The sequence below is a fragment of the Vicugna pacos genome, chromosome 6, assembly GCF_048564905.1.
Source record: "Vicugna pacos chromosome 6, VicPac4, whole genome shotgun sequence".
Classification (NCBI taxonomy): Eukaryota; Metazoa; Chordata; class Mammalia; order Artiodactyla; family Camelidae; genus Vicugna; species Vicugna pacos.
Window position 1 is genome coordinate 30,613,125 of NC_132992.1, and position 26,153 is coordinate 30,639,277.

The 26,153-nt window shown below is 39.5% G+C and overlaps 1 protein-coding gene, 1 long non-coding RNA gene and 2 other non-coding genes across 12 annotated transcripts in view; 1 reads left to right on the top strand and 3 right to left on the bottom strand.

The window, feature by feature from the left end:
- Window positions 1–25,510, top strand: part of PARP2 (poly(ADP-ribose) polymerase 2) — a 77,600-nt gene extending 52,090 nt beyond the window's left edge. For 4 of the 5 annotated variants that reach the window (XM_072962752.1, XM_072962749.1, XM_072962750.1 and 1 more), the window contains 16 exons: window positions 3,696–3,772; window positions 13,218–13,379; window positions 13,669–13,739; window positions 14,330–14,380; window positions 19,946–20,042; window positions 20,496–20,571; window positions 21,180–21,282; window positions 21,994–22,156; window positions 22,408–22,546; window positions 23,371–23,434; window positions 23,516–23,650; window positions 23,925–24,052; window positions 24,199–24,298; window positions 24,657–24,755; window positions 25,000–25,124; window positions 25,243–25,510. In XM_072962752.1, the coding sequence (XP_072818853.1) occupies window positions 3,696–3,772; window positions 13,218–13,379; window positions 13,669–13,739; window positions 14,330–14,380; window positions 19,946–20,042; window positions 20,496–20,571; window positions 21,180–21,282; window positions 21,994–22,156; window positions 22,408–22,546; window positions 23,371–23,434; window positions 23,516–23,650; window positions 23,925–24,052; window positions 24,199–24,298; window positions 24,657–24,755; window positions 25,000–25,124; window positions 25,243–25,402 (1,750 nt within the window). In that variant the 3' untranslated portion in view covers window positions 25,403–25,510. Of the gene's footprint in view, window positions 1–3,695; window positions 3,773–12,148; window positions 12,288–13,217; window positions 13,380–13,668; window positions 13,740–14,329; window positions 14,381–19,945; window positions 20,043–20,495; window positions 20,572–21,179; window positions 21,283–21,993; window positions 22,157–22,407; window positions 22,547–23,370; window positions 23,435–23,515; window positions 23,651–23,924; window positions 24,053–24,198; window positions 24,299–24,656; window positions 24,756–24,999; window positions 25,125–25,242 lie in introns of those variants that run through there. The other variant, XM_015251056.2, reaches the window with a different exon arrangement.
- On the bottom strand, window positions 45–12,198 carry LOC116278039 (uncharacterized). Of its 5 annotated transcripts, none has more exons than XR_012073407.1 (5): window positions 12,118–12,198; window positions 5,607–5,782; window positions 2,641–2,718; window positions 1,558–1,628; window positions 45–273 (listed from the first exon to the last, which is right to left on the bottom strand). It is a non-coding gene; the product is annotated as an uncharacterized lncRNA (long non-coding RNA). The 5 variants fall into 5 exon arrangements; XR_012073408.1 differs by lacking the exon at window positions 12,118–12,198 and adding an exon at window positions 11,879–12,007; XR_012073410.1 differs by lacking the exon at window positions 12,118–12,198 and adding an exon at window positions 11,066–11,102.
- On the bottom strand, window positions 561–707 carry LOC116278067 (small nucleolar RNA SNORA79). Its single transcript, XR_004187489.1, has one exon. It is a non-coding gene; the product is annotated as a small nucleolar RNA SNORA79 (small nucleolar RNA).
- Window positions 2,374–2,450, bottom strand: LOC116278070 (small nucleolar RNA SNORD126). The gene has a single exon (XR_004187491.1). It is a non-coding gene; the product is annotated as a small nucleolar RNA SNORD126 (small nucleolar RNA).
- Window positions 25,511–26,153: the final 643 nt, after the last annotated feature.

The window sequence follows — 26,153 nt, forward strand, 5'->3', positions numbered from 1 at the left end:
TGGCCATTTTCCAGGGATTCAAAAAAAAATACGGAAATTTCAAATAACTTCAAATATTTTTTGAGTATCTATTCTAGGCCAGGCATTAGAGATAAGCAAGTTATCTTGCTTTCATGGAGTTTACAATCTAGCAAAGAATCGAAGAATGATAGAAGAAAATATTTTCCTCTTTCCTTTGCTGCCTCTTACATTTTGGCAAGATGATTCTATAAGCCATTTCTGGTGTGAAAAGTCAGTGTCCATCTTTAACTTGAAGAATCATCTACCTTCATGCTGCAAAGGAAAAGATATTTTTAATAATGCTTTGAAATGTGTGAACAATTACTCAATAGAAAACTGAGCAAGCCATTTAAAATTTCAACATGAATGACTTCAGAATATGTTTCAGTAACTCCCAGAATCAACTGACTAGAGCTCATTCTTTCACAGCCCTAGATCAGAGCTATTGAAACACTATTGCAATCAAAGGGTTCCCTATACATTATATCCTCCTGTTTTAAAATTAGTGGGGGTTTTCAATTACAGATATTTTCTTAATCTACAGTCACCACCTGCTTTGCAGTTGTTTGACCCCGCAAAAATCAGAAGGCACCAACGGACAGCCAACCCATCCTCATGGTGCCCTGAGTGAAGACAAGTCAGTTTAATATATGATGGACTAAAATCTCACTACCTAAGACTCCAAGCAGTGAGAGGAACAGCCATCAAAGATTATCTCCAATCATTTTAATAAGCATTTAAATAAATGTTTAAGAAACATCAGTACAATCACTACAATTGACTGTCAGTCAAGAACTTAAAGAACCATTAAGTATCAACTGATCAAGCTAGATAGACAGAAAGAAGAATCAGATGATAAAAGTAGTGCCAAAAACAAGATTAATTAAGAAAATGTTATTGGAACAAAATATACAGTGTATATATACACTATAGTCCTTCTTACCACATTTTGCCTAATTCTAGAACTAAATTAGGCTTTAGGTGCTAGGGGTAAAGATGAGGGATTAGACCAACTGGCAGAAAGATGCACATAACCAATAAAAAAGCATTTGTGATATCCTACTATGCAGATGTCAGAAATTGCCAGGTAGCACAAAGTCTAAGATAAATACACATGGACTCTGATGACAAAATAACTAACATCTATTGAGCATTTACCACATGCTAACAATGCTCTAAACCCGACACATTGTTATCTAACTTAATCTTCAAAGTCAAGTACTATTCCTTTGTGTCAGGTACTATTATTATCATCATCTAAGATATAAAGACACTAAGACACTGAGATGTTAAGAAACTTGCCAAGGTTATATAGCTGCTTAAGTGATAAAGAATGGAGTTGAACAGTCTGACTTCAGAACACTTGTATAACTACTATGCAATGCTACCTCTCATTTTTAACTAACTCTTTAAAAATTTGTAGCACATTGGTAGCTAGCAATGAAGTCACAAAGATGAGTTTTCACAGACTCATACATATGTCAAAGCTTCTCAATTTCAATGTAAGCCTTACTATAAAACAAAAATGCTGTTATATATTGTATATTCAAGACTTACAGCTCCCAAGAGTTCCAGACTGGTAAAGAAGTGAGACCTCGATTTATTTTCAGTTTCCTGAAATTTCATTTCTGCAAAAGACATAGCCAAAAGCTAAAAAATTATTTCAAGTGCTGATGTTACTTTGAATTATTTGTATTTACTGTGTTTTACCCTCATGTGTAGCCCCATTCTCTGCTGAAACTTGCAGGTGCAAGAATACAAGCCCGTGCCATGTAGGCTGCTTAAAATAAATTATACAATACATGAATATAGTAAAGTCAGAAAATACTGGTTAACAAGATCACCCAAAGAACCCAATTCTAGAGACAATAATCCCTCCTATTTGAGTATATCCTTTCAAATGATTTCTCAAGGAAACATAAGTATATTACAATGTTACAACAGAAAAAAGATTATACATATTGCTCTGTAACTTGTTTCTAATTTAATGTATTATGAATACCCTTCCATTTTAAGAAAGATAAACCAGTATCATAATTTTTAAGTGACTGTATAGTGCTGCATTATATGATCTTGATTTTAAAACTAATATAACCAACTCTGGGATTCTTAAGTCTTATATATAGACTAATAAAACAGTGATTAGTTAAAAACTGTCAAGTTAAGTGATTGATAGAAGTATACTAGTTATCTGTGTTTTTTCTGTTTCAATTTTTCTTGACCCTAATTCTGTCTATCTCAAAGAGACATCACAAAAGAGCAAACCATGACAAAGTGTTGTAGTATCAAGTTCATCATTCAAAGATTTACGGGCTAGATCCCAGTAAGAATTCCAAGAAGCAGAATTCAATTCCAGGTCTTGGCCCTAGCTTCAGTCTGCTCAGAGCATGTGTTTAATCAGGGCAATCAGCTGAAACACGGACTTAACATGCATTTCATCATGGCAAACTGCAAATGACTGATGAGGAAGGACAAGCCAGCACCAGCTCCTTGTCCCTAAGCCAGGGGAACACTGTTAAGTTTAGAGCTAAGGCTTCTTCAACTACCAAATTTCAGCCACTAAGAAAACTGAGCCCCCAAACTTGCTAGGTGATTAGAAACCCAAATGAGAAAAAAGTGAAGGTTTTCTTTTACACTTACCTCTGGTATCAGATGAATCCGGCTTCTTTCTAGAAATCAAGTAGAACTATAGGATCTATCAACTATCTGGCACCATATCTGAAAAATAATAAATGAAAAAATTATACAAAGGTTATAACTACAAAACTTAAATGCACACCAGCCTACTCCATACTAAGTCACACCCATATAGCCCCAAAGAAAATTAATCTCAAAGAAAACTGTTCATTCTTCATTTGAATCTCCACTCAGTAATATAAATTGACCCATCTACTTGTAGCATGTCATCAAATACCCAAACTCAACAGCAGACTAGGGCAAGACTTCCATACAAGCTCCACTTTTGTATAAATTTAAAAGTTTGGGTAAAACTGTACAATAAGACTAACCTCTGAAAGGTTATAAAAGTCAGCAGTCTAATAATAAGAGAATAGTTATGCAAAAGATAGGAGCCATGTGCTGACTGCAACCAGAGCTTGGCAGCTATAGGAATGAATTCAGGGGGATGGGATGTAAACGGAATGGGTTACTGCCAGTCTCTTCAAGTTCACAGAGTATGTGATTGCAGGGAACACCTGTATTCACAGGGTAACCACAGCCATGAAATTCACAAAATCCTTTTAAAAAAGGAAAGAAGGAGCTAAGAACTCGTAAGATTCAGATAAATGAGAAGATAATCTGAAATAGCTTTTTTTCAAAGCATGTTTCAATTTCATTTGAGCCAATGTCAATTGTATTTAATCTCTACATTTCATAAAAGTTTTATCACAATGAACTGAAGAAAACCTTCTCTTGACATAGCAAAATTCAATTAGCATCATTTGGAGCCCAAATCGGCCTCAAGATGGCAGTATAGGAAAGACGCTTTAATTTCTTCTTCAGAGTTTGAACGTAATCAACTTTCAGGTGAAACAGACTTGACACAAAGTTCACCACTGCAGGCAACCTTCATATTATTCCCTATTCTTCACCTAATGACTAACTAGAACATTTTTTCTATTACATTTAATGATTATTTAAAACTTATTAACTACGAATATTACAATCATATTTTTATCATATTTCTTTTCATGCAGCAATGGGCAAGTTAAAACCCATAACTTCAAATACAATCTAGCTGGAAAGACAAGACTCATGAAAATGAATGTTCACGGTAAGCACCAAATAAGTGGTGGAGAGAGCAAAATAATGTTAAGAAGAATCATTGGTCAAGGAATGCTTCATGAAGAATAAGGATAGGTCTTGAATGCGCCTTAAAATTGTACTTAAAATAAAATAATATTTATTATATGTGTGAAAGTTGCTAACAGAGTAATCTCAAAAGTTCTCATCACAAGAAGAAAAAGTGGTGATGGATCTTACTTAACTAGACTTATTGGAATCATTTCAAAAATATACAAATACTGAATCACTATGTTGTACAGTAGAACTAATATAATGTTATATGTCAATTATATCCCAACAAAAGAAAGATTGCACCGTCCAATAGGTAACAGCACATACAGCCTAAATTAAATTAAATTCTTCAGTCACATTTTAATTGCTTAATAGCCTCATGTGGCTGATGGGTACCATATTGGACAGTACAAATATAGAACATTTCCATCATCACAGCAAGTTCTGCTGGACAGCAGTGCCTTAAAGGGTGGGTATATCTAAAATAAGCTGACACAAAGTGAGTACTATCATTCTTAAAAATTCCTACAATCTGTCAGGAACTATTGAAATTGTTTCACTCAAACTTTACAACAACCCCATATTTACAAGGAACTTTGAGGCTCAGAGAAGTTAAACCAATTTCCTAACGCCCCCTAGGTATTAAAAGCTAGGATTTAAACCCAATTCTGTCAAAACTCCTTATTTTCATTTCACCATGCCACCTCCTGCATGAAGTAAGCAGCACAGCTACAAGCTAGTTTGCTGTAGAACGTAATGAGAGTAGCGTGCTGGGTCTGTAGCTCAGAAAGAAACTGGGGAGCTTTAAGTGCCTGAGACATACAATCAAAGTGTAACGTCACTCCTTTCTTGTCCTATACGTGAATAGTGCTTTAATTGTGTAAAATGTTTTGGAGAGCAGAAGCATGTAAGGTTAACTAAGGGAACAGAGACAGGAAGCAAGACTATTATTTTTTTTTTAAAGCAGTTCTTTTTTTTGGGGGGGGTGGGGAATTAGGTCTTTATTTACTTTAATGGAAGTAATTGGGGATTGAACCCAGGACTTTGTGCATGCTGAGCACACACTCTACCGCTGAGCTATACCCTCCCCCCTCTTATTATCATTATTTCACAATATTCACAATATTTCTTATTGTGGGAGTTTTAACATTGTCTACCTCAAAACTCCCTGTCCAAGTACTTCATACAGAAAAATAATTATAGATTTAAAGGTGTAACTTCTCTATCTGTCTCATCTCACAAACAAAACCTAGATTGCAAAGGGCCTGGTCTTTGTGTCCTTGGCACACAGCACATAGCCTACTACAAAAATCCTGATAATAAATATGTGATGCCTTTCCCAGTGTGTGACGCTCCCTGCAGGAGTCTAGTCTTGCTTCAGCAAGTGTCACCCTACCACATGAAGGCCACTGTATAGTTACTGAGTTATTTAGGGAGCTAAAGTAAATATTTTGTAAATTCCCCCATAAACACTCATTCACCCCTTCATTCTGTCCCCTGCGGCAATAAGTACTTCAATGGACTGGGGTGCTCAGGGCCAAAAACTACATTTTTTTATATGTGAAGAGATGAAGACTTGACACAAACTACAAATTGATAATACTAAATCAGCTGATGCTTCCATTTTAAGGTTATATTACCACTGAGTTATACTCAGTTCCATTCCACTCAGTGCCTACTGTATATCCCACATTATAGGATACAACAGTAACTCAAAGAACCTCCTATCTTTTTTAGATAGAAAAGACACATATACAAGTAAAACACAACACTTTAAGGCATCATATCTTGGTCAAAGTTCAAGTACTTGCCTGTGTGGTTCCATCAGGCTTTAACCATTCCTGCTGAGAACATCCAAATCCAAGCCCACTTGATTTGTAGGGGTCTGCAGCAGATTTTATAGGGGACTTCACGGAGCTGCTTCCAGGCTTGCACACAGGGTGCTGAAGACCTGGGCCTTCTTTCCACAGTGGATTCCATCTTTAACCTGAGGCAAAGGGAAGCAACACAAAACTTTGTATAGGAAATAAATGCTAAACTGCTTGCTTGGCATAGTTCTAGAAGGCAATACTATGGAACAGACTCTGAAGTTTTGTTTCCCACTCAGTGGCAGCTATTTTAGTCAAGAATACCTATTGTTTTAACCTCTCAGTGCGGGAGGAATCCACTTAGAGCACATATGAAATAAAACTGGTTAGATCAGAAATACTGACTAGTCATGCAGCTCACCCCAAGAGACCATCATTTCAAACAGTCCCAGTCCCATTGCTGGTGGAGCAAACAAAAATGAAATCAAAATATAGTACCTGAGGGCTTTGGGTCAAAACAGCAGGAAGGAATAATTTTCAAATTTGAAATTCAATGCAAGAGGCATTTAAAAGTTTCTACTCTGTTAACTTCATATTTTATCTATTTCATAAATACTTTGCCTATCTTAAAACTTATAAAGTACTGTCCACGTATCACCTAATTTTGCAAGTATTATATCTTCTCCATTTTATAGGTATGCAAGCAAAGTTTAAAGACTAAATGACAGGCAACTTAGCTTAGTGGTTAAGATAATGGTTTGTGAAGTTGAACAGAACTGGATTTGAATCCTGGCTCCTCCATGTATTTGCCGTGACCTGGGGCAATTATGCAACTTCTCTAAGCCTCAGATTCCTTTTCCATAAAATGAGGACAAATACCACCTACCTCTTAGAAGTGTTATGAAGATTAAACTAGGTAAAATATAAAATGTTTTGCAAAGTACCTGGCATGTAGTTAAATGTTTCGTATGTTGTTTCTATTACTAAGTGTCCAGGCTTAACCAGCTAATGAGTAGGAATGCAAATATTCTGCCTAAAATTTCACACTTCTCACAATAATCCTGAGTCCAGACAAGTCACTCATAAAGGTCCTTCCAAATCCAAGAGTCTCTGTCTTTTGAGAAAAAAAAAGAGAAAGTTTGCCTCCCCCACCTCTCCCCCTCATTCCCTATTTAACATAGAAGACTCCAATCTAGTCTACGTGAAGTTACTCTAACAAAAAGAGCATACTTCCACTGGAAACTCATTTTTCTCCCAAGCAGCGAAACTTCTGGACTGGAAAAATAGAAGTTTCACAAGACATGATCTGGGCCTTTTAACACTTTTAAAATAAGTAACTTTGGAGGAATCCCCAAAGGCTTTCTGTTTTATTTTGCATGTTTACAGCTCAAAAAACATTTCCACTCTTCCCAACTTAAAGCTAAAATATGACTCTACTCACTCAACACCATAATTTCAGAAAGATATCCAGCACACATTTTGCTAAGTACACATGGCAAGCAAACCCCTTCTGCCCTCATGAATATAAAGGCCACGTGGTTTCTGATTCATGCTGTCATTCCTCCTCAACATTAAATATGTGTTCACAGCAAAATAAATCATCCCTTAAACTGAAGTGGGCAAGGATATATTCACATAAAAGCCATCAGCCTGGTCTTGCTTTTAATAGAAAATCCTGTGTTGCTCAATCAAGATGTTTGGGGGTGTTGGTTTCTAGTCATCACTATGCACACAAAATAACAGGAAGCACAGCATTTTGAGAGTCCTTCTAAACATGACTATATCAAGAACCCATCTGAAACGTCATGTGTGACAACCGACTTATGTACAAGGTTATTCACTTTGAAGGAAATAACAAGACTGTAAACTATGTAAATGTCCACCAATAAAAGTTAAATTATGGTATGTACATATATAAATTACTATGTAACCATTAAAAGAATGTGTACCCTCCTTATTTACTCATTTGGAAATCTTAAGCGGGAAAAGTAAGATGCATGGTGAAGTATGTATGGAAGAGCGGAGGGTTAAGTACATACATTTGCTTATATGTGCATATAATATCTTAGGAAGGAAACAAAAATTGTTAACGCTGGAGAGGGGACTCGGGCTTAGGAGATTTCATTATATACACTATGATTCCTTTTGAATTTTGAACCATGTGAATGTATTACCTATTCAAAACAAAATAACAATAAAGCTTGAGAATTATAAGGATTATGGGGGGGCCTACAACTGGCTATTACCACATTCTATGCACTAGCTTATGTCTTTCTCACATTTTTACTTGTAAGATAACATCATATACATTATATTCAAATGAATGTGTATCATTCAATGCCACTAGGCAAAACTTTTTATGAGAAAAAATTATATCCAAAATAAATTTATTGCTTACTTCTAGAAGGTACTTAACACTTATTATACAGTGACTGGTACCTGGACTTCCCTGGACTTCACATACTTTGATCTTCAAAACCTGAGCCTCAGAACGGTTCACTAACTCACCAGAGGTCACTGGTGGAGTCAGCTGTGGCACTGGAATTTGATTTAGGCTTGCACCAAGTAAGGCCCCTTATTTTTCAGTACATCTTAAGTTTTTAGGGCACCATCACCACAGTGGTGACACATTAAAACTGAGAGCTCCTCTTAGAGTTTATTAAAATCATCTGACTTCAGAGCCTGCTGCCTGGTCCCTCTAAAAAAGCCGAATGCTCTAAGCAAAGACTAGGACAAACACAGCATCCACTGCAGCTCCTACAAACCCAGTCAGGACCTGCGCCCTGCAGATACAGGAGAATTAAAACATACTAGTCTGAACGCCTCCTCCCAGGATCTACCCTCTCTCTCAGGAAGACAGAAGTCAAAACAACACTGAGATACGAACGGTACCTTTTCCTCCAAGCAAAATAAATTCAGACATTTTCCAAGAACACTCATGTTCATGTTCATGAAGCAGTCTGCTGTTCCCAGGTCACCCTGTCTCGGAGAAGGAAGGCAGACCCGGTACTGCAGAGGCCCACGTGGGAACAAGCCAAGCAGATCATTTCACTGCCTTCCCAGTCTCTGCACGGCCAAAATTAATCGCCTCACATACACTCCAATGCTGGCTTGAAATAAAGCCCTGCCACCAGGATACAACAGCTCAAATCAAAGAGAAATTCAAAACAATTAGGGAGCAAAATTAAGTGCACACTCACCAGTGAACCACCAAAACGGAGAGAGAGAAAGCAGAGAGACAGGAAGTGGCTTTGGGAAGCAGCCTCAGAGCCTGATTGGCTACTGATGATTCCCTCCTCCTTTACCTTAAAAGGTGCTGAAATGATGCAACCCCCTCCGTCACCTACTTGAATCTTTAAGGACCAGTGATGCTACTTGCACTGTTTGGGGATTGAACTTTTTAAACCAAGTTTTCTTTTGAGTTAATATACTTTGCACAAGCAAACATGGGCTAATTCATTCCTTTAGGATAATTTCCTATCCTTTATAATCTCAACATGGCTAATGTATGCAAGGTAGCATGTTTCATTATAAACAGTCCAGATCTACTCAAATTAGAACTTGCCAGCAGGGTAGTATTCAAGTTAACACGCTTAGTAGGGAAGATACAAGAAAAAGACCTGCAATCCAAGGAGAGGGGTCTTGGAAGAAACCAACGCTGCTGACACCTTTATCTTGGACTTCTGGCCTCCAGCATTTCAAGAAAATAAATTTCTGTTGTTTGAGCAACCCAGTCTGTAGTTCTTAGTTATGGCAGCCCTAGCAAACCAGTACACTATGTGACCTGAATAAATTACTTAAATTTTTCTAAAGTTCAATTTCCTCAACTGTAAAATGGAGATAATAATCATCTACCTATCCTGTAGGATTGTTGTGAGAATTAAATAATATATGTAAAGCTCATAGCATAGTAAGCACTAAATAAATTCCAGCTATTACCATTATAAAGATTAAATGAAGTTATGTGTGTAAAAGCACTTAGCTCAGTGTCTTGTACACAAAAAGCACTACTAAGTATCAGCTATTTTTAATAAATGTCCATTTTTTACCTCTTCCTATTTTAAAATTAATGCCTTTTAGACCAGTCTAGCGTATTTGTGCTGTAATTCAGCTGTATAGAGCTTTAACATACCAATTGAACAAACATTTGTTGAGCACCTACAGTTTGTCAGATTTATTTGCAAGTACTTGATGTGCTTTTATGTTCTTTTAAATGATATATTTCCTAAAAATTCTGTTTCTACTTGTTTGAAGCTCTTTTATAAAGATACAGTTTATCCTTATATGTTACTTTCTATCAGCCTTGCTATGCTTCCTTACTGCATTAAAAAAATTATCCCCCAGTATCTTATAGATTTTTATATTCATAATCAACAAATGCAAATAATAAAAATTTTATTCTCTTCTAAACTTTACATGTTATGATGAACAAAAATTCTTAATTTTAATATAATCAAATATATCAATATTTTCTCTTATACTCAATGACTTTTGTGTCTTAAGAACCCCATCCCATTAAAAAGTCTACAAATAATAAATGCTGGAGAGGGTGTGGAGAAAAAGGAACCCTCCTACACTGTTGGTGGGAATGTAAATTGGTGCAACCACTATGGAGAACAATATGGAGGTTCCTTAAGAAACTAAAAATGGAGTTATCATATGATCCAGCAGTCCCAGTCCTGGGAATACTATCAGAGAAAACTCTAACTCAAAAAGACAACAGGCACCCCAGTGTTAATAGCAGTACTATTTACAATAACCCAAGACCTGGTAACACCCTAAATGTCCATCGACAGATGAATGGATGTGGTACACACACACACACAATGGAGTATTACTCAGCCATAAAAAGAATGAAATGTCATTTGCAACAAGATGGATGGACCTAGAGATTATCATATTAAGTGAAGAAAGTCAGACACAGAAAGACAAACATCATATGATATCAGTTATATGTGGAATCTTTAAAAAAAGATACAAATAAACTTTATTTACAGAATAGAAATAGACTCACAGACACAGGAAACAAACTTATGGTTACCAAAGGGGAAAGTGAGGGGGAAGAGGGATAAATTAGGAGTTTCAGATTAACATATACATACACTACTAGATATAAAATAGACAAACAAGGACCTAGTGTATAGCAGAGAGAACTATATTCAATAGTATGTAATAGCCTATAATGAAAGAGAATCTGAAAAAGATTATATATGTATATTTATAACTGAAGCACTTTATTGCACACCTGAAACTAACACATTGTAAATCAACTATACTTCAATAAATTAAATAAATAAATAAATAAAAAGAAACCCGTCTCTTATCTCAAGATCTAAAAGACATTTACGTATTTTCTGCCTAACGGTTTTCAAGTTTTATTTTTGAGTGTCAGTCCTTAATCCATCTGTAGTTCATACACACACACCCCCTTAGTAGAACAAAGCACAATTTCTTATCTTGACCTGTAAAGCCTGGCTTGCTCTGGGCACTGGCTTCCTCTCCAGCTCCAGCCATTTCGTATTTCTCCTGTTTACTTACGGATTCTTCTGATACAGCTCAACTCCTGTCATTTCCTTAGCGATGAGTTCCCCAATTTGCTCTCCCATTAGAACTTCCGTTTGTACTGTAGGCGTCTCCCTATAATTCTTGTTGCTGCTGTATTTTTACTTTTGTTTGTGTGATTACCTGATTATCTGTCCCCAGCCAGGCTGTAAGATCCATGAACACATGAGCTATGTCTAATTTTGGCTAAACTATCACATCCCCAGAACACAGCAAGGTGTCCAATAAATATTTGTTGAAGTAATAGGTATATAAATATCTGTACCTTCATGAAAATCATCAGTATCAGATTTACGTGGTTGTTCTCGTAGGAATGCAGCGTCTCAGTTTTTAATTAGGGTCATCAGGGATCTGCTTGTTTGGTGGCACCCAAAGTATCTTTGTAAAATCCAGATGACCAGGTTTCTCTGCCTTCAAAGGAGATCCCTTCGCTACCCTCGTGGCTTCGTCCCTTGCATCCTCCCCCCTCCCCCCTTTCTGGTAAGCTGCAGCACTGACTCATGTAAAAGAGGACGGGGGAGAGTAGTCTGAATTGGGTTATGAGGCCCCTCTACAGGGTACCTCACCTCAGCCATTGAACTCACTTCGCTGGCCGTGAGTCTGTTCCAAGCTCCGGCTAAGGAGGCATCCGCCAGGCCCCTCCGAAGGGTGGGGTCCACAGCATCTCCTGCCCAGTCTGCCCTCGCGCGGAGCCCCGTTCTCTGGGAACTCACCTCCCCGAGGCTCAGGGAGAGCCCTGTTAGGGCCGCTTCTGGCCCTAGTCTCAGACCTTCCCAAGGGACACAGAGTAGAGTGACTAATCGCACTCAGCACGTGGCCCCACCGATGAGCTTCCCTCCGCCCTATGGGAAAGGGTGGGCTCACGCAGCCTTTATAAGACTCCCAAACTTAAAGACATTTCTCGGTTATGGCGACTTCCCACAAGACATAGCGACATGCAAATACTGCAGACCTGTGGCGCCGACCCGGTCCTGTGCAGCCATCTTTACGGCTGGGACGCACGCGCGCTGCGTGTTCCCGCCCTGTGACTGCGCCGGCGATTACTGGGAGAGGATTGATGACGTCAACGTTCGGGTTCCATGGCAGCTCGGCGGCGGGGCGCGAGCAGCGGCCGGGCGCGAGGTTTGGAGTGCATTGTGGCGGGCCGAATGCGGGGGGGCGGGAAGGCGGAGAATGATCCGTGCCCTCTACAATAGCCCTTCTACTTCCATCGCCCTCTGAACCCGCATTTGTTTTGGTGCTGAACTTTTAAAATTTCGGTTTTCATAGCTCTGAGGATTACAGAATTGTGTAGAACAGCCTTCTGACCTGTAACAACTAACTACCAGCACTATTTTAAATATCTAATGTCATCCAGTTAAAAAACCATTAGTTTTAAGGGGCATGATAGTATGAACCACTAAGCAAAGAAAAACGCTTCCAGTTAAAACGTGAGTCCCTGCGTGTGTCATCACTGTAAAATGCATCGTTGTAAAATGCAGAGATAATAAAAATGCAACGTTTAGAATTGACGTGATGAGGTATCATACTCTGTGTATTGTGTTCTTAAATGCATAGGCCCACCCTAGAAATTCGATACTGTTGTTGTCATCCTCTGGATTTTTCAGTAGGGGCAAGTGAGGTACACAGATAGCTTCTGCAGAAGTTATCCACAAGATTCCACAGCTCGAGACCGGGCTGGGCTCTAAGTTAGGCACGGACTCCAGAGCCTCCGCTATTATTTCATACTACCTTAGGTAGTCTGAGGACGGGTTCTTTGGAGGGTATTGGGGCACAATAAACAGAAGAGGTAAGCAGGCTTTGAGACTCGTGCCTCAGGCCATGAGCTCACAAGAGCCCCAAGGCTCCATTTTCTTTTCTTTTATTTTATTTGGCTAGAATAGCAATTCAGGAACGCAGACTGTTTTCAGGAACAGTGATGTGGCAGTTAGTCCTTTGTAAACTTACAAAACCATCTGAGCCCATCTCTTTAAAAAGATGTTTTTTCAAAGCAGCATCATAGTGTGTGCTCATTCTTTCTTTTGCTTCTTTGCCCATTCTTCCTGACCTAAGCTTCCGTAGCATTAAATGAAGGTGAAAGAGTTGGTAATGGCAAAGCAGCTACAGAAGACCCTCCTCCTGCAAAGAAAGCTCGAAGATGCCGGAGGCAGGGGGTGAGAAAAGAGCCTGTGGCTGGAGGAAAGGCTGATAATGACAGGACAGAAGACAGGCAAGGTCAGCTTCCCATGATTGGCCAGGGAGGGTCTCTCGGATGGGTGAGGGTGGGGCTAACTCTTATTTCTTCCTTTCTTGAAGATATAATTAACTTTCTATCTTTGGGGCGCATCACAGGACTAACCTTTCTCAGAATCTTCAGTTTCATGTATTTGAGATGAATTGAGAACCAGGCAGGTCGGGATTGCTTGGGAAGGGCAAAGTGAATTATGACAGGTTTCTGTCTAACCAGGGCAGCTATTTCTGATTCCCATACAAGTAGATGTAGTATATCTCTGTCTTTCTTCAGAGTCTGTGAAGACCTTGCTGTTAAAGGGTAAAGCTCCTGTGGACCCAGAGTGCACAGCCAAGGTGGGGAAGGTGAGAGACTCCCACTGATTTCTCAGAGAACAGCTGTTCTTTTGTTACTGAGATTCCTGTCAGGAACATTGTTAGTATTCATTTTAGGAATCCTCTCCAAGATATTACTAGTGATTACTTTTCTCCAAGGCTAAGATGGGAGTGGTGGGGTTTGGGGTTAATAATCAGGGTGTTTTTAACATGGTTAACTTCTGGACTAGTCATCAGTTTTCTGTACCTCATCCTCTTTCTCACTTAGAAAATTATATTGTTAGTGTTCTAATGAGAAACTGTGCCCTGGTATGGCATGAGTTATTGATGAATGGGAAAAGGATTTGAAGAATACAGAAGAAGGGCTTCCTCTGGAGCCGGTTTCCTTTAAGTGAGTTAGAATCATTTGTGTTTCTGTAATTACAAGAAGGCAATATGTTTTTATTACAGGAATGATAGGTTATGTGTAGAGGAACGTACTTTTGCATTTCTTTCCCTGGAAGATGCATGGTGGTAGTGCGGGAGGATGATACCTTGAGGCATGAGAAAATACAGAGCCTCATTAGGATCTCATCAGGGCTGAGACTGTACAAATGTCAGTTTTTTTCTTTTCTCTCCAGGCCCATGTGTACTGTGAAGGGAATGATGTCTATGATGTCATGCTGAATCAGGTAAGGGAAGGAACTATTCCACGTATGAGAATTTCTTCTTGATAATTATTGACGACAGTGTCCCAGTGCCCAGATCTTTTAATTCTCAAGTCCCTTATGTTAGCCACTGGTAGTTCATACCCCCAAGTACTCAGCCCTCGTGCACTCTACCTGAGAGTGGAGTTCTTTATGAGAGGCAGATATTTTAGCAGATTTTAATGTCTTTTATTGAACCTACGAGCCTTGTCGTATCATTTTCCACATTTTCTAATAGGTTTTTGATTTTTTTCCTTACAGGCTTTGAGAGACTTTATATAATATGAAGGATAGTCCTTTGTAACACAAACTGCTTATACATTTTCCAAATTTGTCATTTGCCTTTTGATTTTCCTTGTAGTATACTTTTTGTCCTTATTGAGGTTTTAAATTTTTATATAGCTTATTTTTTCTTCTTTAATTCATTTTTATTGAGCTAACATTGGTTTATAACATTATATAAGTTTCACATGACATTGTATTTCTACTTCTGTATACACTATAGGGTACTTACCACCAAAAATTTAGTTTCCGTTCATCATCATACAGTTCTCTGTGTTCATCAGAGATACAGGCTTTCAGTTTTCTTTTTTTGTGTTGCCCTTGTCTGGTTCTGTTATCAGGGTAATGTGGGGCTTGCAAAATGAGTTAGGAAGTATTCCCTCCTCTTCAATTTTTTGGAAGAGTTTGAGAAGGATAGGTATTAAATCCTCTTAGAATGTGTGGTAGAATTCACCTGGGAAGCTGTCTTGTTTGTTTTGGGGGAGGTTCTTGATTACTGTTTCAATCTCTTTACTAAAGTTTCGTCTGTTCACATTTTCTGTTTCTTCATGATGCAGTCTTGGAAGGTAGTATGATTCTAGGATTTGTCCATTTCTTCTAGGTTGTCCAGTTGTTGGCAGGTAGCTATTCGCAGAATTCTGTTGTGATCCTTTGTGTTTCTGCAGTCCCCATTCTTATTTCTCCTCATTCATCTCTGATTTTACTTACCAGAGCCTTATCTCTTTTCCTGAGCGAGTGTATCTAAGTTTGCCGATTTTGTTTATGTTTTTAAAAAACCAGCTCTTAGTTTCATTGATCTTTACCATTGTCTTTTTAGCCTCTACTTCATTCATTCCTGCTCTGATCTTTATTACTGCCTTCCTTCTACTGACTTTTGGCTTTGTTTGTTTTATTTCTGATACCTTTAGATGTGAGGTTGTTTATTTGGGATTTTTCTTGTTTCTGTATTGCTATAAACTTCCCTCTTAGTACCAATTTTGCTGCATCCCATAGATTATGATATGTCATATTTTCATTTTGTCTTCAGTATTTTTTTATTTCTTCTTTGATTTCTTCATTGAACTAACAGTTGTTCAGTAGCATATCATTTAGTGGCTTGTTGTTCAGTCTCCACATATTTGTGATTTTTCCAGCTTTCTTCTTTTTTTTATTAAATTATAGTAGATTTACAATGTATTAATTTCTGGTATACAGCATAGTGATTTAGTTATATATACACATAGACTCCTCATTACAGGCCATTACGAAGTATTGAATATAGTCTCCTGTGTTATACAGTAGGACCTTGTTATATAAACGTTTATATATTTTATATAGAGTAGTTAGTATCCAGCTTTCTTGTTAATGGGGGATTTCTACATTGTTGTAGTTTCATGCCATGTGATCAGAAAAGATTATTAATATGATCTCAATCTTCTTAAATTTATTGAGACTTGTTTTATATCTCAACATATGGTCTATTTTTGAGAAAGTTCCTCATGCACTTGAGAAGAATGTATATTCTGCTGCACTTGGATACTATGTTCTGTACAAATCTATCAAATCCATCTGGTTTCATGTTTCATTTAGGGTTGATGTTTCCTTGTTGACTTTCTCTCTGGATGATCTACCCATTGGGTGTTAAAAGGCCCCAAATATTATTGTGTTGCTATTAATCTCTCGCTTTAGGTCTGTTCATAATTGCTTTACATATTTTGGTGCTCCTATATTTGGTGTATATATCTTAATAACCATTATGTCTTCTTGATGAATTGTCCCCTTTATCATTATATAATGTCCATCTTTGTCTTGTTACCTTTTTTCCCTGAAGTCTGTTTTGTCTGATATGAGAATTGGTTACACCTGCTTTCTTTCGGCTGCCATTTGATTGGAGTATCATCTTGTACCCCTTCTCTTTGAGCCTGTGTTTGTCTTTAGAGCTGAGTCTCCTGAGGCAGCATGTAGTTGGATCTTATTTTTTAATCTATTCGGCCACTCTGTGTCTTTTGATTGGTGAATTCAATCCGTTTACATCTGGGATGATTACCGATAGATGAGGACTTGGTGCTGCCATTTTATTTTTTGTTTTCTGGTTGCTCTCTATCTCCATTATTTCTTTTTCCTTGTGTTTCTGTCTGTTACTTTGGTTTGGTGGTTTTCTATGATGTTTTGCTCAGTTTCCTCTTTTTTGTGTTTAGTGTTTCTGCTCTAGATTTATGTTCTGTGGTTAGCATGAGGTTTGTAGAAACGTCTCATAGATAAAAGTCATTTTTCTGCTGATAGCATTTTACCTTCATTTGCCTATGTGGGTTCCATCCTCTTCTTCCCCTTTTATATTTTTGTTGTTTCAAATCATCCCTTTTTATGTTGTGAGTATGTCACCAAGTTGAAGTAGCTATAGTTATTTTTCCTGGTTTTTTCCCTTTTAAACTTTATGCTGTAATAAGGTGTTTCAAACCTATTCGGATATAGAGTTGCAGGTTTCTGTTTCTGTTTATCACCTTACTCAAAGTTTTGTGTATTTTTGCCTTTTTGTTTCAGGTAGAAGAGCTCCTTTCAGCATTTCTTGTAAGGCAGGTCTAGTGGTAATGAACTTCCTCAGCTTTTGGTTGTCTTCTGGGAAAGCCTTTTTTCCTGGGTAGAGTGGTCTCGCCTGACAGTTTTTATCTTTCAGTATTTTGAGAATGTCATCCCACTCCTTCCTGGTCTGTAGAGCTTCTGCTGAGAAATGTGCTGATAGCCTAAATGGGTATTCCTTTGTAGATGACCATCCTTTTTTCTCTGGCTACCTTTAAAATTCTTTTTTTTTTAATCATTGGCTTTTGATGGCTTTAAGATAACATGTCCTGGAGTAGATCTTTTTGTGCTGAGGCAATTATGTGTTCTCTTAGCTTCATGGACTTTTATATCAATTTTCTTCCCCAGGTTTGGGAAGTTCTTAACCATTATTTCTTTTAAAAAAACTCTCTGTTCCCTTCTCTCTCTTCTCCTTCTGGGACACCCATTATCCTAATGTTGCATTTCCTGAAAGAGTCAGATAGTTCTTATAGAATTTCCTCTTGTTCTTTTTTTACATCTTACCTGTATCTTTTCTAGATTTCTGTCTGAGCTCACTAATTCTCTCTTTCATATCTATTTCTAGTGCTAAGGCATTCTTTATCTCATTTATTGAATTTCTCAGCTCCAGAATTTGTTTGGTTCTTTTTTAGAGTTTCAGTTTCTTTGGTAAAATATTCCTTCTGTTCATTAATTTTATTCCCGAGCTCACTGAATTGCCTTTCTGAGTTTTCTTGTAGCTCACTGGGTTTCTTCATGACAGCTATCTTGTATTCTCTATCAGTTAGATTGCATAATATTCCATGACTTTAAGTTTGGTTACTGGAAAATTGTCGTTTTCTTTTCGTGATACAGCGTAACTGTGGTTCCTCATGGTTTTTGATGAGTTGTTCCTCTGCCAGCACATTTGAAGTAGCCGTAAAGCTTTTTTCAAAATTTGTTTGTAGCGATTTAACAGGTTAGAAATTAGAGGCCTTTCTTTTGTTTTCCAGAAGGTGGCACTATAGCACAAGTTTTGGGTTTCTTTTATCTGACCTGACTCTGGTTGTATCTGAGCTCACTTTCCACCCTCCACCACCACTGTCAGAGGGGTCACCCCATGCCCACCTTATCACTGCTGTGCCTCCAGGGTGGTTGGTGCCTTTCTACTGCTGCTGTCACTAGTGTCAGTGCCTGGGGCACCAGGATGGCAGGAGCTTCCATGGGTCTGGGATCTCCTGAGTCAGAGGCTCCACCATAGAGGGAAGCAGAGTGGGGAGTCAGGGGTTGCCAATGCCTCTGTGATGTCTGGTCTTGTTGGCTTGGTGGGAGCTGCCACTGATGACGAGGGTGTGGAGGCCAGAACTGTGGGCCCTCCACTGCTGGAGGGATGGAGTCACAGGCTCCCCTGTTGTACTGCCCAGTCACACCTGTGGCCACCAGCACCACTGCAAGCAGTAGGCTGGAGTCATATGCGCCACCTCACCGGCTGCAACCAGGTTCTCTGGGGCTGTGGGCTTGGCTGCCATGGCTGGGAGGCCAGGGTGCAGGCACCACCTCCTGTTTCCACAGTTCCACCTCCTCTCTGTGTTCCAGTCCACCCACCTTTAGATGTACAGACTTGGGAAATTCTCTGGTGTCCTGGTGTATTGGGCAGAGGCACCTTTGTTGAGTTGTGGTTGTCTTAATGGTTGTACGTTGAAGGAGAGAGAGGAAGGAAGCATCTTTCTGCACCATGATGCTGACGTCCAATTTTTTTCTTTTTAATGTTTTCCTCTTTGTTTATTTATATTGTTTTACAGAGATAACACATTCGCCTGGTTAAATGTAGTTCCTGAATATATCTTCATATTTGAATTTATTGATCCATCATGTAACTTAACAGTTACCTAGTACTCCTTTGTTACCACTTCTTTCACTTAAAATATCATAAGCAGATAGAAAAGATCTTAAGGCCCCTTTTTGTTCTGCCATCCTATGACTTTATAATGTGAGCAGGCAGGAAGTAGGAAGAGGCAGCACACTTAACAGAGAAGAGTGCCAGATAAACAGGGCTCGACCTCACAACGCAAGCTGCTGTTCCTTATCATGGCCTGCTCCCTGTCTTCACTCTGAGTAGGTTACTTACAGGACACCTTTTTAAATACCAGTCACGTTTTCTCTGACTGTCTCCGAGTCACGTCGTGTTAGGTATAGGTCAGATGTGGCAGTGGTTTCTGTCTCCCTTCTGTCCCCTCCTAATAGCTTCCTGCTCTCAGCTCATTGTCAGATTGCTGCAGCTGACAAACCAAAGCTGTAAGTAGAACTATTAAAGAGTAAGTTGCCTAAACAAACAAGTGTTAATAGTTACAGATCTTTGGGGCATCAAAATTATTTTCATTTGGAAATTAATTATTGGGAATAGATTGGGAGCTGGGAAACACACATGGCCTCGGAAATTTCTATGGAGGAAGTTAAAGCAGAAAAAAACAGAAGGAGCCAATCAGCATGGGATATTTGAGGCTGGGTAGAGGGTTTTAGGAAGTTTCCAGGCTTTCATTTCTAGCAATATTTCTAGCAGTCCAAAGTTTAATATAAGAAACCCAGTTCCTCCTTTCTCATATCTTTACTCCTACGTGAACCTGATTTTCTTGTCCCGTGCTGTCCTTTCCTCATGGCAGTCACTGGTACCTGTGACCACGGAGGAGTCATTGGTTTGTGTGGCTTCCATTTGCAAACGTTTGTCCTCTTCTGTTCATATTTCTCTCATCATAGACCAATCTCCAGTTCAACAACAACAAGTATTATCTGATTCAGCTGTTAGAAGATGATGTCCAGAGGAACTTCAGTGTTTGGATGAGATGGGGCCGAGGTAATAATGACTTTCATTGTGGATTTTGTGAGTTGTTATTCAGAGAGCCAGAGCAGTTTAGTGAGTAGCCAGAGGATCCTCTGGGTTTAAATCAGTGAAGTAGAGGCTGTGTAACCTGGGAGAGGCTTAGGGATCAAATTGTACTGCTTGAAATCGGGGGATGGCCAGCATCCTCCTTGGGAAGGTCCCACTGGAAAGACTGAGAGCAGCCAGTTGAGGCTGAGAGCGCTCCTGCAGTTGGGCTGCTAGTGCTGCTCGGAGGCTGCGCAGTCAGCAGCTTACCAGTACCAGCACCAGCCGTTCCCTGAGCCCTTTCACCTTTTCCTTCTTTCCTGCCTGCCCACTAGCCAGAATCTAAGCAGAGACACCTGAGAGAGCTGGCTTGTTACTGTTAGAGAACTCTTCTTGGGCTGGGGGCAGGGAACTATCTTACATGTGGCATTTACTTTGCAGTTGGGAAAATGGGGCAGCACAACTTGGTGGCTTGTTCAGGGGACCTCAGCAAGGCCAAGGAAATCTTTCAAAAGAAGTAAGTGCTAAGAAATGAGTACCAAAAAATACCCTCCTTCTTCTCAGATGTATCTTCCCTAAGAACTTTATAGTAAATGTGATTTGGCCTAAATGACAGGGTCTTTCCACTGTGACACTGTATGACTAGAACACCAAACTTCTTCCTTAGATGGTGATTAAATCACCTGGAACCATGAAGTTGACAAAAACAGAAGAAGCTACTATAATCAGCACATGAACAATAATTTAGGAAATTTGGGGAAAGTAAGATGAGACTATCCAGCTACTATTTTAAAATTTCTCTTACAATGATACAAAGAACTGTCTGGAGTCTCTGGGAATGTTTCCTTCAGAGAACTGGATAGGGATCTTTTGTTTTAAATCTCAACGACTTTTGTGATGTTTGGGGTGTTTGGGAAGCTCAAGGGTCCTTTTTTCCCATTTTTTGTTCCCTTCATCTCCAGAGCTTTTCTGTCCATTCAGGGTCCTAATTTAGAATCCAGATTTATGGAAAATTGATGTGGGAAATACAGATTGGAGCTGCTCTGTCTAAGGAAATAATTGTCAGCCCACCCCTAGTAATAGACCCTTATTTGTAAGATTTTCTCACCACCCTGAACTCTACAGATTCCTTGACAAAACAAAAAATAATTGGGAGGATCGTGAGAAGTTTGAGAAGGTGCCTGGAAAATACGATATGCTACACATGGACTATACTAACAGCACACAGGTAAACTCTGACTGTACGTTTAGGGAAAAACAGTTCCCTCTTAACCAGGGTAAAGTCAGGCAGAATGACTTAGATCAGGTCCTAGACCAGAATAGGCTGAGATATGTTAAGTCATGCTGTTTCCCACCTAAGATCACAGTTCCTTCAGGGGTAACCTTCACTGATCTTTGTAATCTTGAAGGGGCTGTTGAAGATAGAATGTGCTTTTCTAGTCTCTGTTATTTATAAAATGTTACGTTCTGTTTATAGAAGTTTAATATTATGGATCAAGAGAGGAGTAATAAATAACCTGATAAAATGACATTTAAAGTTGCCTTCACTGCTGGTTATATACCACAGTTTAAAAAAAAAAATTATTTTGAATGCTGAGGTCCAACCAGGATGCCAAAAAGATCTTTCCTGAAAACTGTTACATATCTGAAAAGTGGAGCAATTAGTCTTTTTAAGGTGAGAAGATCTGAGATGTAACAATGTCTTTACAAACTTAATGACATCACATTAGGAGGGCCTGTTAGACTTATTCTGAGTGTTTAACAATGGGAGGCCTAGAAGGTGGAAATCACATTGAGTCCTCTAGGTTAATACCAGAACGGGCCTGTGTACAAGCAGAGGCTGACTGATGTTCACCTGCTGGGGATAGTGTAGAGCCAGTCCTTGTAAGGAGCATAAAATAGCCTTTCAGATTTTAGTGATTTTTTTTTTCTGCTATAGAGTGAAGAGGAAACAAAAGAAGAAGAATCTCTTAAATCCCCCTTGAAACCAGAGTCACAGCTAGATCTTCGTGTACAGGAGCTGATAAAGTTGATCTGTAATGTCCAGGCCATGGAAGAGATGATGGTAGAAATGAAATATGACACCAAGAAAGCCCCACTTGGTAGGGCTTCAGATTCTATCCTACATTCTGGCTTCATATTTCTTAGTTCCTTTAGTGGGATATTTTATCACCATCATGATTTAAAGCTTGCTGACACTACTGAATAAAGAAAGAGATTTGCGGGGAGAGGTTGTATGGTGGGGAGGAGGAATAATTCTGAAGGTTGAAAGGTTGAGAGTCTTTGTTGGGCGGGGACATCAGTAAAGGATGGGACCCTGGTTGTGGAGTCTGATCTCTGGCTGGGCCTGCAGGGAAGCTGACAGCGGCACAAATCAAGGCAGGTTACCAGTCTCTTAAGAAGATTGAGGATTGCATTCGGGCCGGCCAGCATGGACGAGCTCTCATGGAAGCATGCAATGAATTCTACACCAGAATCCCTCATGACTTTGGGTAAGGCCCGTGCTGTTACTTCAGTTAGGATCTGCCCAGCCATGTTCCCTACATCATTCAGCCACAACTGTAATCTTTTAAATCTTTCATTTCTAAGGGAATGATTATCTTGAATAGATATAGAGCCAAAATGACTTATAGATAGCCAGTTTATCAGCTTATGAGTATGGGATGCAGTCTCTTGGCCTGATTACAAGCATATTCTCTGACCAAGTGGAAGTTACCAGCTTAAGAGAGAATGGGTCTCACTATGCAACCAGCAGGTAAAACGCCTTCAGGCATGTCAGGCACCCCACGCCCCACCCTCTACCCCCGTTTCCTGTCCTGTAAGGTGACTGTCACACACTAACACCATCTGTGGGAACTCAAATGACATTAGGTATATAAAGTACATTTTATCTTTGTTGATTCTGCATTCTGGTGCTTATTTTATTTTTATTCCTTCTATTGCTTTGTAGAGCCCTGTGACCTAGAAATAACCAAGTGGTCAACAGGTCTACTTCTGCTTCTAGATAGGACATATTCCAAACCGTTCTTTACTGATGTCGAAGTATCTTATTTTAAAAAGGTTCCCATAAAAAGGAATTTTAATTCTAGTTCCAAATCTTAAAATCTATATAGTCTGTTTTATCCTACTCAGAGAATATACAAAATATCTCTTTATATGTTTGGAAGTTAACATCGCTTACAGATCTCTCCCGAATGGAAAACCCCAGTTTCTTATACCTATTTTCTAAAGGATTTATCTTTAGTCTGTTAGTTTTAGTCATGTGCCTTTTGGCCACACATCAGAGAACTAATCATGGGTTATATCTCGTCCTTAGACTCCGTACCCCTCCATTAATCCGGACAGAGAAAGAACTGTCGGACAAAGTACAACTGCTAGAGGTGAGATATGTATGGATTGGGAAGTATTAAATCTCTTGTCCCAGGCTTCTCCCACGCTGATTCTGTATCTCATCTTGTCAGGCTTTGGGAGACATTGAAATTGCCATTAAGCTGGTGAAGACAGAGCTGCAAAGCCCAGAACACCCATTGGACCAACACTATAAAAAACTACATTGTGCTTTGCGCCCTTTAGACCATGAAAGTTATGAGTTCAAAGTAAGAATAATTATCGTTTATTTTCATATCTTTAAGATCCACCCACCCCCACCCCACTGTTCTCTGACTACTTCTGGTTAAGAGAGAACTTTAGCATAGGGCAGAATTTCTATTTACTAGAAGTTTGGGATGGTAGGGCTCTTTGCAGCTGTCTTGTGAGAACTTTTGGGAGCAGAAAGGTGTGCCAGCTTATACCAGAAGCCCTTAGGTTCTTCAGCTCAGCCTGGTCTCTTACAGAGTCCACATCAGCCATTTCTTTCATTCTTTTTCACAGGTGATTTCCCAGTACTTACAGTCCACCCATGCTCCCACACACAGTGACTATACCATGACCTTGCTGGATGTTTTTGAAGTAGAGAAGGAGGGTGAGAAAGAAGCCTTCCGAGAGGACCTTCATAACAGGTCTCAATTTAGCTCTGGGTTTGGGAGGACGTTCCGTTGCCTGAAGTGCAGATATGGCAGAGACAGCCATTGTTGCATTTTTTACGCATATGGCCTGTGTCTGCAGGAGAGCAGCAGAGAGTACAGTAACAATGGCTTTTCCTTAGGATGCTGCTATGGCATGGTTCCAGGCTGAGTAACTGGGTGGGGATCCTGAGCCACGGGCTTCGAATTGCCCCACCTGAGGCTCCCATCACAGGTTACATGGTGAGTAGAAACTGAACCCTGGAGGTAGGTACAAGGGAAAAGGATATAATAATTTTCTCAGCCCTTTTTTTCTAGATTAGGATTAGGTGGTGCCAGTCCCAAGAATTAAACCAGCTCACTCATAACCGTGACGTTTACTGTCCCTTCTTTTTTAAATTCCTGAAGATATCCCTCCTTTCCTCCCAGAAAGCAGAGATTAATTGATGCTTCTGCCTCCCCTTGGAACAGAATTGTGAGGGGAAATGGAGAAGGGTCTACATTGCGTTTAAGATAATAGAACACAGGGTCAATGGTAAGAGCCTCCCTTCTAACGCAGTGGGTTAAGCAGTTGACCTTGTTACTTATTTATATATTTCAGTTTGGAAAAGGAATCTATTTTGCTGACATGTCTTCCAAGAGTGCCAACTACTGCTTTGCCACTCGCCTAAAGGATACTGGACTGCTGCTCTTGTCAGAGGTAAGGCAAGAACAAATCTATGATCTCTAGTTTGTATTAGTTCCTGTTTTATCAAAGAGAAAAGCTTGGCCGCAGAAACAAGAGGTTCACCTGGGAGAACTTGAGAGGGGAGCCAAGCTCAGTTTCCATTGCGTTCGACCCCTCTGCTGGAACAGAAGAAAGTGCTGCTGGGGTTTTATGTTTGGCTTTAGAGCCATTCAGTTCTCAGCAGGATGTGGTCATTCAAAGATCTTTTGCTTTGCAGGTAGCTCTCGGTCAGTGTAACGAGCTACTAGGGGCCAATCCAGAGGCAGAAGGATTACTTCAGGGCAAACACAGCACCAAGGGGCTGGGCAAGATAGCTCCCAGTCCTGTGCGCTCCATCACCTTGTAAGTACGCGGAGCCTGGAGGGCCAGAAAACTCCTTGTGGCTAGATAAGACTCTGCTTTCTCTATTTCAGCTGCTGAACCAGAGGTAGATGTTGACACATTCTCTTCCATTTGGCAGGAATGGGAGTATAGTGCCCTTGGGACCAGCGAGTGACACAGGAATTCTGAATCCCGAGGGTTATACCCTCAACTACAATGAATTTATTGTCTATAACCCCAACCAGGTCTGTATGCGTTACCTTCTAAAGGTTCGATTTAATTTCCTGCAGTTGTGGTGAATGTTGATATTAAATAAAGCAGGAAAGATATGATCTTCAAGCAAGAAGACAGGCAATATTGTACTTCTGATTTTCTCATTTTTTTGTAATAAAAATAGTACAAATGTATCACTGGCTTCTTTGAGCTTTACTTCTACAAGCACATACTTCTTATGTTAGTTTATCTTCGTTTCTGGACAGAAAGTACAGTTGCTCTGCGTATCCCACAGCTAGCTGCAGGTTACTCAGGGTCCTGTTCTCTCACAGCAGAGTAGCCTCTGTGCATTGAGGGATGCTAATGGAGGGTAATGCTTTTCCCACTAAATAGTATTTCTGCAAACTGGAGTTTGTTAGGTAATATTACAGCAAAGACTGAATTGTTTCCCATCCAGATCTTTTCACTTGCCTTTCTCCCCTGTTTACCAACTGCAGACTGGTGCTCCTACCACTTAGCATCCTAGGATTTCAGCAGATGTCCAAAAATTTGGGAAGCACTTGAAGGACTGTTACTAAGCCTAAACTAAATATATCTCAGGGAGGCGAGAAGTACAATGATTTTGAGGTACCCTGCTCCAGCTAAGAAGTACCAAAGTCCAAGTCAGATCCAAAGACTTCCTGACTATTTGTGAACACATACAACACAGATAAACACACACAACATCCGTCCTTAGTAACAATGAAGGTCATTTAAATGAAAACAATAGCCTGTAACTTTAGAGACCAGATTACCAATATGGATCAAAAATTTAAAATGTACACCCTTTAACCTAAA